The sequence below is a fragment of the Lipotes vexillifer genome, unplaced genomic scaffold (genome assembly GCF_000442215.2).
Source record: "Lipotes vexillifer unplaced genomic scaffold, Lipotes_vexillifer_v1.1 scaffold773, whole genome shotgun sequence".
Lineage (NCBI taxonomy): Eukaryota > Metazoa > Chordata > Mammalia > Artiodactyla > Lipotidae > Lipotes > Lipotes vexillifer.
The window spans coordinates 249,803-269,641 of record NW_006786767.1 but is presented as its reverse complement, the minus strand read 5'-3'; the positions used below and the strand labels follow the sequence as shown (position 1 = coordinate 269,641).

Here is a 19,839-nt window from a genome sequence, read left to right as displayed (position 1 = left end):
AACCATAAGTTTGTTTTCTATGTCTGTGAGCCTATTTCTGTTTTATATATAGATTCATTTGTATTATTTGTTAGATTCCACATATGAGTGATATCATATCTGGAGGGGTGGGATAGGGAGGGTGGGAGGGAGGGAGACAAAGAGGGAAGAGATATGGGAACATATGTATATGTATAACTGATTCACTCTGTTATAAAGCAGAAACTAACACACCATTGTAAAGCAATTATACCCCAATAAAGATGTTAAAAAAAATAAAAAAATAAAATAAATAAATAAATAAAAAAGAAGAGGCTGAGGTGGGTATGGTGTTTTTGTGCAAGGATAAGTCTTGAGTCTGTTCCCCTGAGACTAGCTTGGAGCAACTGAGACTTAAATAGGATCCTGGGAAAGATGGTATCAGTGAAATATCATCTCAGTTGGTGTTCACCATAAACCAAGCCATGGCATTGGACAGTGAGACCTACCAGTGGTGTGCCAGAAGCCAGAAGCTGGATATCTGCCTCTTCAGGGCCATTATTTCTCTGAGTCACAGGTGGTCTCCCAATATCCCCAGTGCCACCAGGTGGGACAGTAAGCAGGGTCAACTGCTAAAGACAGAAGTAGTTATTTCAGGTCCTGGATAGGCAGTCTCCTTGGAGAAGAGTCCTTCCCATTACTCAAATCCTTTTCCATCACTCCCATTGGCAAATGCTGCCTTTCCTCAAAGCATGGATACAAAGGTATCTCATTTTGTCTTTAATTTAAAAAATCCTTCTGAGGTAGCCATCCCATTTTTATTGACACTGAGACTGAATCACAGCAGGAAAAGCAACTTATCCAAAGCCACTCACTGAGCAGTGCCAGTAAAAGCAGAAAGGTCTGGAATTTGGGCCTCCTGATTCCCAATTCAGTCTCTCAGAGATGTGGCTATATTTCTAAATATAGGCACTGAGCCTTCAGGCTGGGAAAGAAAGGTGGATGAAATGGATAGTTGTCTTAAAGAGCATTTAGTCATAAGAAACAGAAACCCACTCAAATTGCCATAGATTAAAGGGGGAAAAATAATAAAGAAGAAGTATAGCTAGACCTCATGAGTTCTGGTTTCTGGAATCAGAAACCAGAAAGCCAAAAGAACCCAAAACAGTGACTGTCTCCTCTCTGGGGCAGCAAGTCCTCCCATCTCTGCAAATTTCCTCATTTTGTGCATGCTCCCCTGCTCTGTTACTACTTTGGAACAGCCTAAATATGGCCACTGCAGCCTCAGCTTTATATATATGACTTCTTCATACTCCTAGACAATGGAGCAAGTCTTCAAAACTTAGAATTCTATACCCAAGCAAACTACCAATCAAACATGAGGAAAGAATGAAGACACTGTCAGTCACAACTACCAATCAAACATGAGGAAAGAATGAAGACACTGTCAGTCACACAGTGACTCCAAAAAAAAAAAAATTGCCTTTCATATGACCTTTCTTAAGGAGCTACCAGAGGATGTGCTTCAGTAAAGCAAGAGAGTGAATTGGTAGAGTGGATAAAATGAGATCCAGGAAACAAGAAATCTAACAGGGGGAGGGGATAAAAAAATTCTACAATTAAAAAGGGCCAAAAAGGGCAGTTAGTCCTGAAGAAAGCAAAAGATACAGGACTCTGAAAGATCTCTAGGGGGTGAAAATGGAATTGACCATTTCTCTGATGGCCCATGACAGATCTGACGAGGGATTAAAGATATGGATATGGAAAACTCTGCCTGTTTAAAAAAAAATTAAGGTGATCATCATCTCCAGGGAAAACAATCAATTTTACAAAAGGAAACATAATCATAGCACACAACTTGGCTCTGTAATAAGTAACATTTACGGAATCCAAATTATGTAAAAAACTAAAATTTATAATATAATGATTTTTTTTTGAAAGATGCAGAGAAGGGTAGGGGTTTAAGAGAACCATATCCTCATCTTCTATAACAGAAAATCAATAGACAATGTCTAAACTATCATCAAGAGTGGTAATATTAGCATTTTATGTAGGAATATGGTAAAACACATCAAAAGGTTGATAGTGGTTGTCTCTGAGAATAAAAAGACACTGCTATTACCTTTTATGAACTTTCAAATACTATCTTTTTGACTTTAAGAAAAATAGATGTAAATTACACCCGCCCACCCCCAAATAAAAACCTGTCCCAGAGCCTTTTAACAAATGTTTTCATCATCACCTACGGTTAGTAGTTAATCCAAAATTTCTACTTCAGTCTAGGTTGATTTCTATTTTCTTCCTTGCTTCCTGGTGTCTTCCCATCTGACCTAACTAGCTTAGCGTTCAGCACTTCCATTCTCTTCCTTATCAAACTCTCATCTTTATTGGCTTCTGTGACTCTGTTCCCCGCTGGTTTTTCTACTTCTCTGGCTGTTCTTCTCTCTCCTTCTCTGCCTGTTTCCTCCTCCCACCTCTCAAACATGAAAATTCATTCCTCAAGACTCATTCCCCACTCCTTCAATCTTTTCTCTCTACTATCTCTCCCAATTTCTGATCTACCCTCATGATTTAAACCTGCACCTCCTGGGACTTCCCTGGTGGTGCAGTGGTTAAGATTCCACACTTCCAACGCAAGTGTCATGGGTTTGACCCTAGTTGGGGAACTAAGATTCTGTATGCCGCATGGCGCAGCCCCCCAAAATTTAAAAATACAAAATAATAAAGTCTTGGCAACTCCCTGGTCCAGTGGTTAGGACTCAGTGCTTTCACCAATGTGGGCCCAGGTCAAAAAAATAAATAGAAAATAAAGTCTTTAAAAAACGAAACCAGGGGTTCCCTGGTAGCACAGTGGTTGAGAGTCCGCCTGGCGATGGGGGGGGGGGCATGAGGGGACACGGGTTCGTGCCCCGGTCCGGGAAGATCCCACATGCCGCGGAGCGACTAGGCCCATGAGCCATGGCCGCTGGGCCTGTGCGTCTGGAGCCTGTGCTCCGCAACGGGAGAGGCCACAACAGTGAGAGGTCCGCGTACCAAAAAATAAATAAATAAATAAATAATAAATAAAAAAAAGAAACCAAATCACTCAAAATCAAACCTACCCTCCTGAGACCATATTTCTGTCCATGATTCAGTCAAAACCTTGGTTCCTCCTTTTTTCTCTTCCCCCATCCAGTCAGTTACTAAGTACTACTAGTTCTTTCCCACATTCATTCCTTTCTTTCCAAAGGTGTTTTCCAGGTCTGCATCATCTCACACTTAAAATATTCCAATAGTCTCCTAAGTGGTAAGCCCCAGATCTCAAATCTGCCCATGTTTTACTCATCTTTATACCTCCCACACCTACCTCAGAGCCTGGCACTGAGCTCTTGCCTAGTAAGTGGTCCATCAACTAGATACTGTCTCTGCCTCTAATCCATACTGCCACCAGACATCTTTCTAAAATGCTGATTTGTACATACCACCCCAGAGTTTTAATGGCTTTTCACTGTCTATGAGACAGTGATTAGTTTAGCCTGGCACTGGAGGCGCTCTATCTCTATAAAATTTCATTCTACTACTTACGTGAATACTCTGTTCCAGTTGATCTCACTAATGGAAACTCCTCTTTCATTCATCTAAACTGATTGCGTATCCCAGGCACGGTGCTAAGTCTTGCAGAATAGAATGGGAGTATGACGAAGCCACTGCCCCTTATAATGCAGTATTGATGTTCTCCTAATACACCTTAAGTATTTCTACTTGTGATGGTTCTAAGATAGAAAGACTTTATCGTCCTCTCAGCATATTTAAGTATTAGAGTTAGTAAATATGGATGCTCACCAAATGTGGAAATAAGGTTCCTTTCGGAACATGAAACTAATAAGGCCAAACAGGTAACAGATAATATCAATAAGCAATGTCTACCATTTACTGAGTGTTTACTGTGTGCCAGGCATTGTGCTAAGTGATACATTATTTCATTTAATCTTCATGGCCTTTTGAGTTAGGTACTATTCTTGTCCTGTGACAATCAGGCTCAAAGGTAATTTGTGTAAGTTCACTCAGCTAGTAAATAATGGACAAAAATCCGTATCTATTACAAAACCCAAGATTTTATTTATTTTTAATTAATTTATTTTTGGCTGTGTTGGGTCTTTTTTTTTTTTTTACATCTTTATTGGGGTATAATTGCTTTACAATGGTGTGTTAGTTTCTGCTTTATAACAGTGAATCAGTTATACATATGTTCCCACATCTCTTCCCTCTTGCATCTTCCTCCCTCCCTTCCTCCCTCCCTATCCCACCCCTCTAGGTGGTCACAAAGCACCGAGCTGATATCCCGGTGCTATGCGGCTGCGTCCCACTAGCTATCTACCTTACGTTTTGTAGTGTATATATGTCCATGCCTCTCTCTCGCTTTGTCACAGTTCACCCTTCCCCCTCCCCATATCCTCAAGTCCGTTCTCCAGTAGGTCTGTGTCTTTATTCCTGTCTTACCCCTAGGTTCTTCATGACATTTTTTTTCTTAAATTCCATATATATGTGTTAGCATACGGTATTTGTCTTTCTCTTTCTGACTTACTTCACTCTGTATGACAGACTCTAGGTCTATCCACCTCATTACAAATAGCTCAATTTCATTTCTTTTTATGGCTGACTGTTGGGTCTTTATGCTGCACACAGGCTTTCTCTAGTTGCTGCAAGCGGGGCTACTCTTCGTTGCAGTGCACAGGCTTCTCATTGCGGTGGCTTCTCTTGCTGTGGAGCACAGGCGCGCGGGCTTCAGTAGTTGTGGCACGTGGGCTCAGTGGTTGTGGCGCACGGGCTTAGTTGCTCCACAGCATGTGGGATCTTCCCGGACCAGGGCTCGAACCCATGTCCCCTGCATTGGCAGGCGGATTCTTAACCACTGCGCCACCAGGGAAGCCCAAAACCCACGATTTTAACTTAGACTAAACTGCTTGACCCACTCCAGAAGATGGTTTTTAAATGAGACTTGGAGACACCCAACTCCAAGGTAACTAAGCTATTTTAGCTGTCTCTCTGGCAAGACTTGAGTTCCTTCAAGGTAGGCCTATTTGCATCCCCACTGACACACATAGATTCTATATTTATTTATTGCCACTTATGTACGTCATCATCACCACCCACAAATGTTAAAAAATACTTATGTGGGCAACGGATTATACTGAGAGGTATCCTTGGGGATCATAAAAAAGATGTCCTGAGATTATGCAAAAGGAGGTATTAGTAATTTCCAAAACTCTCTCCTGATCCATTGATTCTCTTCTGAACCAGAGAGTGAACTACACAGTAAGGGGATTGAAACAGGACACCCCAAGTTTGGCCACAGTAAAGGTGCTCTCAGTTCAGGCTTCCTGCAAGAAAAGGTCTGGATGATGCTGGTCACCAGCCTGGTGGCCCTTCAAGGTATGTTCAGAAGAGCTTTTAGCACCCCAAGAAATGAGGTTGCTATACCTTTAACATCTTGATTACTCTCCAGGAGAAGGGTGGAAAGGAAGCCCAGAGTGGGACAGGGAAATGCTCCTTAGGCCCTGGCTGTCCACATGAAAACATCACACCAGTATGAAGGCAAAATCAGTCCAAAGGGACTGAAGACTTCATACTAACTAGGGGATGACAGATGAATCAGACTTTCCATTGGGTAGGAGGTCACACCCATGACGAAAGAAAGCCTGTGGGAGAGGCAAGCAAATACAAATACCTCTACTTACTGGATGAACAGAGGGCTACAAGTTGAGGCAACAGATGTTTGGCTATAATGTGATGAGCAAGGCAAGAAACAGACTTGGTCTGGAGGTGGGTTTTAAACAATGCAGCTCTTCAGCAAAGGTTGATGGCCAGAGTGAGTATATAAAACCCTTGTAGTTGAGTCCTCTGAGCATCATTTATCCATCAATGTCAATTAGTTTTCCCTATTAGATAAAAAAGATATTGGAACTTGCAATGACTTGCTATTACACGTTTGCATAATCAGTAACTGATGCAGGTTTTTGCCTCTCCTTGGCATTCTTAATTCCAAGCCTTATTTAGGCCTTCCTCAATTCAATAACTACCACTGTGCCACCAGAATGTAAGCTCTATACGTGCAGAACCTTTGTCTTGTTTACCCCAACCAAAAACAGTACCAGGCACATAGCAGGCTCTTAATAGATTTGTTTAAAGAATTTGTATGACAGGTTAGGCTTTCCATATGGTGACTCTAACCTCATGCAATGCTTCCAGGTAAATATTCCCCAATTACTCACCAGCAAATGGGTATAAGGAGGTTAAATGTTGCCCCAGTGCATGGGAATTAATACAGGACCTTCTCACTCCAAAATCCGTGCTCTCAGTGATTATCTACTACATGCTAAGCACTTTCTCTCTCAACTCCATCACCACTCTCCCCATTCTGAGATTGCTTCCTCCCATTTCCAGAAACAGGACCATAACTCCCTTATTCCAGCCCCTTAACTGCAAACTATCAAAGGAAAACAAAGACCACATCTGTGATCCTTGGCAAGCACCTGACAAATATAAGCCTACTCCAGTTTTCAGGGAGAAACTGGTGAACATCAAGCAGTCTGACCCTTCAGACATAATTCTTTATTGAATCTAAATCTTCTCAATGGTTAGGCTATTTCATTGGCAAAATCAATTTTATTTCTTCATACATATTAAAAACTCTAAAGAGAAAAGGAGACTGGGTCTAGCCATACAACCTACTATTGACTCCCAAGTTATGCGACAGGAAAAAATCTCTAAGCTCTTTTCCCTTTTCTAGCCAGGTGAAGAGAATGAACTTCTGATAGGTCATTCCTTTTACCACTCTTCCCACCTCAAGACTCAGCAGAATTATGGAAGTGGTAGTGTTCAGAACAAAAGTACACACATTTTCTCAGGACCAGAGAAATCATGTAGGTCAAGTTATCATGCTTACATGTGATGAAATGAGGGAACTTTCCTGGATCTCTATGCCTCCCTCAGCTCATGAAACTAATTTCAGTGAGTATCTCTGTCCTGTCACTGTGCTAGCCACTCAGTGCTATACATGGAAAACCTACCTTGAACTTGTTGAGTGGCATCTATTTCTTCAATTATCTTACCTTCCAGCAAGAAGAGATCAAAGGTTGGCTTCTTTCCCACTTGCATCAGGATCAGGTAGATTTCACAAGATCACAACTGCAACTTTAAGCAGTAGACACAACACATACAATACCTCCCCTTCTTTCCTTTTCCATTCCCTGTAGTCATAAGGGCCTATCAAACACACATCCCAGGATGAATTACATCAGGTATTTTGTTACTATTCTAAGTTTGTAGCATAAAACAAACTTTCCTTTTTCTTTCTACAGCTTTGTAAGCCTTGTGCCAGAAGAAACTTAAAAAAAAAAGTTATAGAGGGACTTCCCTGGTGGTCCAGTAGTTAAGATTTCGCCTTCCAATGCAGGGGGTGTGGGTTTGATCCCTGGTCAGGGAGCTAAGATCTCACATGCCTCGTGGCCAAAAAAACCAAAACATAAAACAGAAGCAATATTGTAACAAATTCAATAAAGACTTTAAAAACGGTCCACATCAAAAAAACTTTTTTTTTTTAAAGTTATAGCAAGATAAATCTGACTCTCTTTAGCTTGGCATCTTTCACATTACAATATGCATAGAGAAGGAAATAACAGGGCACAGGGGAAGAGATGCTAAATATGCCAGGAATCTGGGGAACATAAGATGGGCAAATGAATGTGTTCCCTGACCTCCCATCCTCACTGCCAGAGCAAACCTAACTTTCTTCCTACCTCAGTCACCAGTAAATAAAAAAGCAGCTCTCACAAAAGCAGCTGGTGTACAGTTCTCACTCAAATACTGGATAAGTGTGTTTTTGTACCCAAGAAGAACTTTTCCTCCCTTCCCTCCAACAAAGTAAAATAAACAAGTGAGTCAAATAAAATGAGAACACCAATGTTTTTGGAAGAAATTTTTATTTGACACTGTTAAGGGAAGAGAGAGGAAACAAGCAAAGGCAGGTAGGATAGGAGAGGAAGGGCACCATATCCAGTAACTGACTTGGCAGAAAATGAGGAAACGAAGAGAGCCTGGTGTTGAACGGCATCCACATAGCAGTGCTTGCGAAAGAGGAAGATTTGTGCAGACCAGGTGCTCCACAGATCTTAACTGTCTAGCTTCAACTAAGTACTTGTCAATCTCTCTGGTCATTTCTCTCCTTTTTTTCAAGTAAATGTCAAAGCAATATCTGCAGCCTTTTCTTTTCTCTCTAGATTCATAAATCCTCTTGTCTCTTTGGACAGATAACCTCTTGTCTTAGTTAAGCAGAGAAGTGGGGGCAGGATATTCCTGCTAGGAGGAACTACATGAATAAAGAGGTAGAAACATAGACAATTTAACTGGGGCTAAATGGCAAGCCATCAAAGGGAAACAGACACCTTACCTGTGATCCTTGGCCAGGACCTGCCAAATGGGGGAGGCTAAGGTTTGTGGGACCAGAGAGACAGAAGGCTGAAAGAGATGGGTAAGACCCTTATTAGTGATGGCCTTGAACCTCAAACTAAGGATTTTGGATTTTGTGTCTTATGGAGGTAGAAAGACTAGGCATGGAGTCAGAAGATCTGGATTTAAATTCTGACCCTGCAACGTACCAGCTACATATCCTTGGGCAAATGAAGTTTTGAGATGCTACTTATCTGTAAAGTGCGGTATTTCCTACTCTATCTTCTGTTTCCACAGGACTGCTCTGAGAATCAAATGAGATTCTGGATTTTAAACCCAGAACCACTTGAATTCTGACTCAGAAGTCTCCAAAGCTTTCCCCACTGTACTACACTCACTTTAATCTTTACCTGTTTTATGTGTTAGTTTTGTTTTTCTAACTAACTAAATTTTAAGCTCACATGAGTAGAGACGTTTTTTACTTTTCACTATTCAAAGACTCTTCTGAAACCACTCAATATTATACAATCACTGGAAGTCTCACACAGAAGCCATGTCTAACTACAGAAAAGGTTTTACCCATTGTGCTATTATGCTAATTATGGTCTACATAAAAAATCTGCAGAAAGGACACATGATTGCTGGCTAAGTTTATCAAGACATTCAAGAGCATAAGACTACTAGTTCTGACATGAACTAAGCAGAATAAACAAGGCAACAGTAAGTCAAGGGTCCCACTTCTAAAGAATTTATTTTGTTTATTCTGCTTATCTCAAGATGGTTAAACAAAAATTTGAAATACTTATATCTCGGCTTTCAAAGTGTATTGATACCACTCCTTTCCAATATGTCTATAAATTTCCATGCATGAATAGGTAGACTTCTGGACACACATTTTAACCTCAATCTATATGAGTGATTCACTACCCAAGGAATTTGAACCTCTGTGAGGCCATGTAGTTATTTTAAGAGGTCTATATAAGCATTATCTTCAGTCTGAATAAATAATATATCTTACAAATATGTATATAATGTACTTCAACTGGATATAGATTCTGGTATGACTAATAAAGACAAATTGATTTAAAAGCATTACTGAAATCATAGCAGCTTTTTGCTATGTGTTTTTTCCATCAAAAGATACTAAAAATACAACTATAATCTTGTTGGGAGCGAGTCTAATAATTTGGGGACCTTAAAAATGGTACATCTTATTAGAAAAGGTAAAGAACGACAAGCCTACATCTCATGATTTACAGATATAAGTGTTTCATATAGACTCCACTTCTGGGACACCATCTAAGTATAATCTGGCAAAACACAAAGTTTATATGTATAAAATTAGAGAGTTGAGTGCCTGTAATTCCACTTATCTGGCAGGTATGAGAGATCAAAACCTCTTAATGTCCATTAGCTAAGACATTTTGATCCTGTCTCGATCCTGGAAAAGATCTCCAGTTGTACACATTGTATTCTACACATTCCATTTTAAACCCATGGTGCAGACCTGGGGTTCCCAGCCTGAATGCTGAGATGCTGACATTACTGCAAGCTATAATTTCCCATCGTAGGATAGACACCTGTGATATGTTTACCCCACCAAATCTTTCCCTGAACTCCCTACATCAGAACTTATGTTAGATTCATTTTGGAAACTCTCAGTAGGAGTACTCTCTCCTGCTAGTCCCCCCGCAAACTTCCAAATCTCCACTGGTTTATTCTTGCAAACAGCACCTTTATCTTCCCACCTCTCTACCACAGAGACCAAAGAGGGATCTTCCCTAACATCCAAATATCTATTCACCAGCCCTGTTCCTTCTCCTCCTAAAAATCTGTTTTCCTTCACAGATGTCAGTGGCCTGCCTAGATGAGCTCTAACAACCAACTCTGAGGTAACCTTCACCTCCCAAAACCCCAGGGGCTGTTTTGTTGTTGTTTAAAACAGACAAACTATGATCCCCTCCTGATTAGTTTTTGTTAAGTCTGATATATCTGTATTCCTTGAGGAAACAGGACTTGGACACCAGGAAGAACGAAACTGAAGCATGCAGAAGTTCATGTGAGAAGTCAATTTGTCATCAATAACTTATCAAGAAAATTTTTTGAAAGCAACAGATAACTGTGTCTTAGTTCAATTAATTATAATACAGAAACAAGAGACGACCAACACCCTTTCCTCAAAGCCATTTATCCTCAACCTTCAGAAATGACCAGACTTTTAGCTCCAGTGAATCCATTTGCCACACCACATAACAGGGTGCCTGCCCATGCTAACAGTGCCCTATAACAGAGAACTACAGAAACACATGGGCCTGAGGCACATGCAATGAGAGAATCAGACTAAAGCTCCAGTCCTCTGCTGTACCCCTGCTCACTTTATCTACTTCGGTGCCCATCATATCCCTTCTTCCTCTAGAATGAAATGTGCATATGTCTATGAATATATACATATACATATACACACAAACGCATATATACAAATGTGCAATACAAAGGCATAAACAAGGAATTTTTCTCCTAATAACTATTTAATCCAACTGAGACTTGTTGTGGGGGGAAGAAACAAATTCTTGCCCCCAAATCCTCCTTTCAACTTGAGAACTAACTATTGGACCAGAAGAGTACTGCTCAAGAAAAACATTTAACAAGCACTTGCTCAATTGTTATACAGCAAATGTGAAGCTATCTGGATACTTCAGGTTTCCCAACTCTTCAGAGAACTGGCAACAGGAAATTTGCAGGAAAATTAATTTTTAATACAAGGATTATTCCTTCTCTCTGTTGGAGATATCAGTTAAATGTTCACCACTCTGCCCACCCAACTGCCCAGTTCTGTCCAGCCAGAATAACCCATCTGGAAACTACCCAAGAAGCAATAATCACTTGGAGGCCAGCAAGCAATTGCCCTACATAACCTCTCAACTTTCAGGTCTACCAATCTCTAGCAAGTCCCTCCTAATTATGTGCTAACATAGTTTTACTTCCTCTTTTATTTCAAATTATAATGAACGAAAGGAAGAATAAGAAAAAAAGACATTCATGAATAGGAAAACAATCTGTTTATCTATGCATGGAACTCAAAGGGTAGGCCATTTAGTACAAATGTAAAGGCCTCAAGTGTAAGGGCCCAAGATTTGAAATGGCAACTTTTTTCTATTCTCTTTGATAATGAGGGAAAGCTGAATCATCTCTCCCTTGACTCCTAGTAAGGCTCCAGTTTCCTGAGTCTGTAAGCCTTCCAGCTGTAAACGAATGAACACCTGAGAAGTCTGGGTTATGTAGTCCTCTGCCTTGGGAACTATATCAAACTGTGTTTGGCTCCATAATCATGTGAGGCAACACACACACACACACACACACACACACACCCCAACACCAACCTTACTGGTTCTGTTTCTGTGTTTGGCTCCATAATCATGTGAGGCAACACACACACACACACACCCCAACACCAACCTTACTGGTTCTGTTTCTCTGGAGAACCCTGACTAATACACTACCTAAATTAACCTGAAGTCTGAGATGCCTCCTATTCTAGGAAGAAACACTACAGATTCATTAAGTAGGAGGGGTCTCAGAAACAGCAAACAGATTTGTGCACTCTGTCTAAAAGCACAAAAAAAGTGAAGAAAATTTCAGATAACTTAGACTGATGCTATTTGCTCTTCCGTATATTGAAAAGTTAAATCCCTGTCCAGCACTTTGTTTGCATCCTTTTGTAAAGCTACTCAGATTCTTTCTAGTTCTCTAGTGTTAAGTAAAAATACACCTGCCTGTTCTGGCATCTCCAGACACTAACAAGCAAACAAAAACTTCCAGGCTGGCATCATTTTTCTGAGACAGCTGATATTGTTCCACTTGAAAACTACAATGTGCTCCAACTTCAGCCTAGACCTTCTCCATCTAAGTAATGGCCATTAAATATTCACAATATACCTCCCATGTCCCCTCAGCCTCATCACCCCTCACCATTCAAAACCAGCGTGTATTTCTGGGCTACGTTTCAATAGCCATAGTAAATAGTTCACATTCTCCAAAGAAACGATCTCTACATAGGATAACATAAGGCATATGAGAAAACATCTTTTATTCTCTCTGGGTCCAACCTGAATCATACCTCATGGTCACAATTTTTAGAGGAAGGATATTAAATTAAACTCTCTCACTTTCTCTCTTTCCTCTCCTACTCCTCTGTCCTCTACTAAATTACAAAGATATCTCTAACCCCATCCCTCACCCCCAAAACCAGTGTACGACAGTCAACAAAAACCGAGGAAAGACTCCTAGCCAAGAGAGACTCACCAAAGAGCAGCCTTCTTGTTCTGATCATTTCAAACTATGAAGGGCTGATATGACCATACCATTGTTGCCCCTCTGTCACCCTTTTTGGTGCACCAACAGTGGTTACATGTCCCCATCATTTATTTTTGAGACTTTGAAGTTCCAACAACATTCTTAATCTTCATTTATTCAACTTTAAACACTTAAATGCGCCAAAGAGCATGTGCATGTGCATGGGACACTGTTAGGCTGAAAAAAGAAGGCCTACGTCTCCTAGGCCAAGTTGTTTGGGCATGATCACAATAATCAGTATGACTCCAGGTACAGACAAAACCAAGCAAACAGGAAGGTTTCAGAAATGATAAATGGGCTTAAAAAATTAAAATGGGACAACATAAAATCTCAATTCCTGAAGACCAGTGAATTACAAAAAACAATTACAAAAAACAATGTAGAAGCAGTAATGAAGTAATTCTATTTCTGTGAGGGAAATGATTTTAAGGTCCCCAGGATAAACAATGAGCTGGGGATCACTAAAAAACCTCGGAACCAAAGATTTCAAACATCTGTCCTTCTGTGCCTGTATGCTGCCCAACTCATTCCCAAAAAGGAACCAGCATCAGATTCCTCCCAACGTAAGACTCCTAAGACATGTCAGGTTGGTTTCTGCAGAAGCTGCATCTTGTGAAGTAGTCTTTAAAAATAAAAATGAGAAAACCAAAGAGTACAATGATAAGCCACTTTCTCCTGCCCACTGTAATTTTTCTTTGATTTGCTCTCTGGAAAGTTAAGAAAAAACAAGAATCATTAGTGTCTCAGATTCTTGAATTAATCTGATCTCACTTCATGGCTAATGTGGCCAAAAGTAGATGCTTTTGTACAATTAAAACAGAAGGACTTTATATCAGCAGGACTTTAGGGCTCTGGTTCCACTGTATTTAGTGTAAAGTACACTAATGATAGGGTGGAGGTTGGAGAAAGAGGTGGAAACATCCATCACAAGGTAACATGACAGATAGCAGGACCCTAGCGAGACTTTAAGGAACTGATTCTATTCTGGCAGGGGAAACCCACATAATTAAGTTTTGCACTTACAAAATTATCGCTCTGAATTCAAGAATGAGAGGCATTTGGTTGTAGGTACAATTCCATCTGTAGATACTAACTTTAAATTTAGAGAAGAAAAACACTCAATGAATTAATGTTATGGGTTGGGGTTTCTTAGGTGATTCCTAAATTCACCTACGATTTTTTTGTTTTGATACAATTAACAGCTGTGATAAGGTCTACCATAGCCCTGGCTCAGAGGCGGTCTTTAGTTTCAGAAAGTCCATCGGTCATGTAGCTGGCTGTCACTGCTAAATCTGTTGCTTGCAGAGGACCCAGAGGTCTGGGTTTGCTGAGTAGAGTCCTCACCATTTAAGCTCTTCCTACATACAGGACACGCGTCGTGCTGAAACAGAAAGGTATCAGTCCACATGAACAGCCTGACCCGAAAGCTGGAAGAACTAAAACACTTAAGAAACCCTGAGAGTTAGCAGGTAGAAAAACCAAAGGGCATGAATTCTCACAGAGTGCACGCTGGGCTCCATGTGTAACACCAGGACATCTCCCAAACAGAATTTCAACAGAAGTGACAGAGAATTCTAGGCAGCAACATAACAATAGCTAACACATATCACCAAGAACTAACTAGAAACAATGACCTGAGATGGTCTAGAGCAGGGGTCAGCAAACTTTTCCTGTAAATGAAAAGGTAGTAAATATTTTAGTCGTTGCAGGCCACACCACCTATGTTGCAACTACTCAACTCTGCTGATGTAGCACAAAAGTAGCCACAGACAATTTGTAAACAAATGGGCATGGCTGTGTTCCAATAAAACTGCATTTACAAAAACAGGTGGCAGGCCACAGGGACCTGCAGGCTGTAGTCTGCTAACCCCTGGTCAGAGAAGTTCCAAACAGATTAATAATCTAAAACACAGTAATGGTGCTACTAGGAGTTAGCCAGGGACTAAAATCTGATCTGCTTGGCTCTCTATTAACTGTTTGGGTTTTTTGTTTTTTAAAAAATTTTTAATGGAGTATAGTTGCTTTACAATGTTATGTTAGTTTCTACCGTACAGCAAAGTGAATCAGCTACACGTATATATATATCTCCTTTTTTGGATTTCCTTCACGTTTAGGTCACCGCAGAGCACCGAGGAGAGTTCCCTGTGCTATACAGTAGGTTCTCATTAGTTATCTATTTTATACATAGTATCAATAGTGTATATATGTCAGTCCCAATCTACCAATTCATCCCACCCCTCCCTTTCCCCCTTGGTATCCTTACGTTTGTTCTCTGCATCTGTGCCTCTATTTTTGCTTTGTAAATAAGATCGTCTATACCAATTTTTTCAGATTCCACATATATGCGTTAATACACGGTATTTGTTTCTCTCTTTCTGACTTACTTCACTCTGTGTGACAGACTCCAGGTCCATCCACGTCTCTACAAATGACCCAATTTCGTTCCTTTTTATTGCTGAGTAATATTCCATTGTATATATGTACCAATTAACTGTTAACTACACCCTTACTGTGAACCATCCCCCCAAGAAGATATGACTGGCACAGTTGCCCCATCACAGATGAGAGCTGTCTGTACTTACCAGTTCTAACCACGGCACAATACAACTGCTGTGAAAGAAGTGGTTGCAGGGTAACTGCCGGACTTCCTCCTCAACTGTGTAATCCTCTTTGCATACTGGACACTCTAAACCCTTATCTGTTGGAGGAGGAAACGCCTTTTAAAATAAACAAGCAAAAAGAAGGAAGAAAAAAACTAGCCCAATGTCTTTAACAGCCAAAGGAATACACAAAGTAAAGACAAAGTGCACCCAAGGTGGAGGCAGATAGGAAGCATGAATTTTATTTCAAACTGGGGATAGAGGTGGTAGTAGACAGGGTTATGTGAAGGAGGACTGATTAATGGGCCTGTTCCAATAAGGCCCAGACAGTAACTATATAAGGCCTACTTTTCAATGTAAAGAGTTGGAAGAACAGGGGCTTAGATTATCTTTCAAGTGAAACAGGAAAAACATCTTCCCAAGTGTGTGAAAGCCTTCTGGCAGTTTCTACTTAGGAAAGACTGGCAATCTGTCCACCACAACCAAAGGACTCATCTCGGCAATCTTGGCAGTTCCTATTCAGTGTCTCAAGCCACTTTTACCCTACTACTTTCTACATTACACATCCTATTTCATCATGGTTACCCTAAAGCCTCTTTTACAAGTTGTTCATTAAAAGCTGTACCAGGAGATAGTGCTACAGAACTGCAAGTCCCAAGGGTAGCTCAGGCTCCAAGTCCAGAGACAGGAAGCCCTCTTCTCAGAGAAAATGGCTACAAACTGAACGGGGGATACCAGGCAGCAAATTCCAAGTTTCCCAAGTTTGGCTAGTAATACCAGCTAGTCTATCTCTTCAGTAGCTGGGCTATGTATGTTACATGCTCTACAGTACTCAAGGCATTTGGAGTAAAATACCACTTAACAGATTCACTCCTTCCTCTCCATTTCTATCACCTGAGCCCTAATTTTAGCTTCTACTTCTCATGCCTACTCTACTGTAACAGCCTCCCAGGTAGCATCCCTGACTCCAGGCCTCCAGATATATCCTATATTTTGCTACCAGCTAATTTTCCCTAATATCAGCTTCATAGCAATTTCCATCTCATCTTCACTTGGATTCTCAGCTGGCACCTCAAAATCAACAAATTCAAAATTAAAAACATCACATCACCTCCTTACCCAAACCAGGGCCGGCCCACAATTCCCCCATCCCTGATGTCAGCACCACCTCTGTGGTTATAGAGTTGCAAAATCTTAGAATCATCTTTCACCCTTTCCCCTCCTTTATCCCATTATGCAATCAGTGATGAAAGCCTTTCTTCAAAATGATCTGAGTCTACCCTTTCCTTTCTGTTAGCATTGCCACCGTCACCTGAACTCCATCAGGATGCTGCAACAGCCCCTTAAATCTCTGTTTCTGCTTCCTCCCTCTTTCAATCTTCTTTTTTTTAATGATTGCTTTTTTTTTTTTCCCTAGTACGCGGGCCTCTCACTATTGTGGCCTCTCCCGCTGCGGAGCACAGGCTCCAGACACGCAGGCCCAGCAGCCATGGCTCACGGGCTCAGCTGCTCCACAACATGTGGGATCTTCCCGGACCGGGGCACGAACCCGTGTCCCCTGCATCGGCAGGCGGACTCCCAACCACTGCGCCACCAGGGAAGCCCTAATGATTGCTTTTTAAATTTATTTATTTATCTACTTTTGGCTGTGTTGGGTCTTCGTTGCTGCACGTGGGCTTTCTCTAGTTGCATTGAGTGGGGGCTACTCTTTGCTGCGATTCGTGGGCTTCTCATTGCGGTGGCTTCTACTGTTGCAGAGCACAGGCTCTAGGCACAGGCTTCAGTAGTTGCAGCATGCGGGCTCAGTAGTTGTGGCTCACGGGCTCTAGAGTGCAGGCTCAGTAGTTGTGGCACACGGGCTTAGTTGTTCCGCGGCATGTGGGGTCTTCCCAGACCAGGGTTCGAACCTGTGTCCCCTGCACTGGCAGGCATATTCTTAACTGCTGTGCCACCAGGGAAGTCCCTCACTTCCCTGTGAGGGTAGACACTACCCGCCAAACTAATCTTCCCTAAAGACCACTTAAATTCCCTCATTCCTCCATTTGGGGACCTACAAAACTTACCTACTACCTAAACTATCCAGCCCTAACTACTCTGCCAGTTTCAGGGTCCTCTACAACAAGGCCCCACCCTTCCTATCCAGTCATACCACTCACTACTCCCCACATCAGATTCTATTTAAGGTCTAATGAGGTTACACTCCTTATACCTGATCCAGACATCATGTCCATGCTGACATTCTTCATTGGTTCATACTTTTCCATATACAGAATAATCTCTCTAAGATGGCCCATCCTGTCTTTAAAATCTTCTGACTCTAAACTGGAATTTATGGGGAAAGAAACTCCCGGTCCAAAATAATGTCCCTTATCACTAAGCTCTTTTAGTGCTTATAAATAAAATAATGTCTATGTCTCATGTACCTGAGTACAGGGTAGATGTGAAACAAATGCCTAGCCTCCCATTTTTTCTCTTCCTTTTCTCCCAAAGTCAGTATCATCTGCTCAACCACTTTTTATACTATTGTCTAATAATTTGGTAAGTTTTGCTTCCCCTAGTAAGTTCTTCAAGAAATCAAGTCTTCTATACCCTTGTACCTCTTTATTTCCTGCATGACATCTAGAAAACCAACATGGTAATTGCTCAGGAATTACCTGTTGACTAACCCTAATGAAGGGGTAGTTACCTTCCATATCTGGCACCCAGGTATAAATTTTAGGAGTGCTACAGCTTCACTTGAAGATCTTTAGTATAGGAAATGGCTCAGATTCTGAATAGAGATAAAAAGATGACAAAATACGTATGAAAATGAACCTACCAACTTGTTCCTGAGTTACTGTCACTGTTGGAAGAGATGTGATCTTTTCCTTGTCAGCTGGGGGAGGCCCCGTGTTTTCCAGTTGTCCTAAAAGCTACAAAAAAAGAAAAAAGAAAAAGAAGAAGTGGTAGACATCTAACTATCCCTAGGGAGGGAGCTGTTCCAGCTGAGAACAGTGCAGATATTAAAAATGTTAGTTGCTCTTACTTCTGCAAGGCTATGAGAGGCTTGGGTTTGCCCTTTCCTGCTGCCAGAACACTCATGATTGCTTTACAATTTCAGAGTGACATTAGTATAAGCCCACAGACAGATCCATCATTGCAGGGCCCACCTCTGGGCATAAAGCAACTTCGGAGACAGCAAAAGGGCTGTGATGTCATGAATAAAACTATAGCTTAACAAAACATAATACTTAACCAGTTCAAAAACTTCATTTTGCTGAAAGGAAAAAAAGGGTCAGAGTATGGAAAATAGCACAAGGTAAGCCAAGAAATAGGTAAATTACTGCCTACAAGAAGACTTAGATATAAACAACATGCTTTCTATTCTCAGCAATCCACAAGGGAAATGAAAAACCAATTAAATTAAAATAAACATAAACAAGTGGAAGCAATTATACATGGCATGGGAATACCTTTTTCTCTGCTTCCTTCCCCTACTTTGTTCCATCTAGCAGAAATCCCTGCTTCAACATATGAGCAGACCCTTCTTTTTTGAGAAGTACTTGTTAACAGGATCCTCATAGGACTGAACAAGAGGCCAAAAATATAAAATATTGTTTGTTACAGAAGTCTTTTCTTCCTTTGGAGTCGAAGCTATCTTCTAGAAAGTCCCTAGGACCAAGAAAGTACATGGATGCTGAGCTAAACCCATAAACCATCTATCCCTTTAGTAAAATGGAAACCCACAAGCTCAAACTATTAGGGAAAGCAGAGTGACTGCCATTTCAGAAAGTAGCAGAAGGAAAGCAGGAAGCCTGTGGAACCATGAGACACACTGAACAGATACCCTCAAAAGGCAGCTCCTCACCTGAGTTACAATGGCATCAAGCCCTGTCTGACCCCAGGCATAGTCCCCAGGGTTGGAGTGCAGCATCCCGCTCCTATACATGAGATGAGACACAGAGCATTAGATGGAGTGACCAGGCTCCGCCTTACACCACAGAAAGATTGGCAGAGGAATCCTGTTCTCTCTCAGAGCTGGAAAGTCACCAGTTCTCTAGAATCAAGTGGCAAAGAATTTCTCAATAATTTCAAGGTCAAACAGATTATCCAGAGGCAGTCTCTCATTCTCTAGAAATTTTTGTTTAACTGTATACAACATAAAATGTGAAGCTACCTAAAATACCACATGACAAACCAGAGCAAAAAGAGTGACTCATTGCCTGTTGGTTAAGAAAAGTCTGTCTTCTCTGTGCCCATTTAACTTAGACATAGATGGAGCTGCTTTTTAAGGAGAGTTTTCCCTTCGTGATCAGCAAAAATCGACAGCAGACTTCCCTCATTCTAAGACTTGGCCTGTGGTCCTGGACAATGAGGAGCTTTCACGTAGAGAAGCAGCCACAGCAGTGTCTCTGAATCACAACTTAGAGGAATCACAAAAGGGACTTGACAGCACCTCTTTCTGGAGCTGTTGGTGTACTAGCCTGGATGACAGATATCCAGACTCTGGCTGGAACACGTT

At 41.2% G+C, this 19,839-nt stretch overlaps 2 protein-coding genes across 2 annotated transcripts in view; one reads left to right on the top strand and one right to left on the bottom strand.

The window, feature by feature from the left end:
- Nucleotides 1-284: 284 nt before the first annotated feature.
- On the top strand, nt 285-5,492 carry CD160 (CD160 molecule; the record flags this gene model as incomplete). The annotated part of the gene is given in 4 exon segments (XM_007472030.1): nt 285-500; nt 503-565; nt 5,239-5,269; nt 5,272-5,492. Coding segments are annotated over 4 exon segments (531 nt in total), but the record flags the coding sequence as incomplete, so codon positions are not given.
- Nucleotides 5,493-13,987: 8,495 nt separating this feature from the next.
- The window catches only part of RNF115 (ring finger protein 115), a 59,943-nt gene continuing 54,091 nt past the window's right edge, over nt 13,988-19,839 (bottom strand). Inside the window, exons 6-9 of the mRNA XM_007459362.1 lie at nt 19,186-19,258; nt 18,157-18,250; nt 15,321-15,436; nt 13,988-14,119 (exon numbers count right to left, since the gene is read on the bottom strand). Coding sequence (XP_007459424.1) covers nt 13,988-14,119; nt 15,321-15,436; nt 18,157-18,250; nt 19,186-19,258 — 415 coding nt within the window. The remainder of the gene's footprint in view (nt 14,120-15,320; nt 15,437-18,156; nt 18,251-19,185; nt 19,259-19,839) is intronic.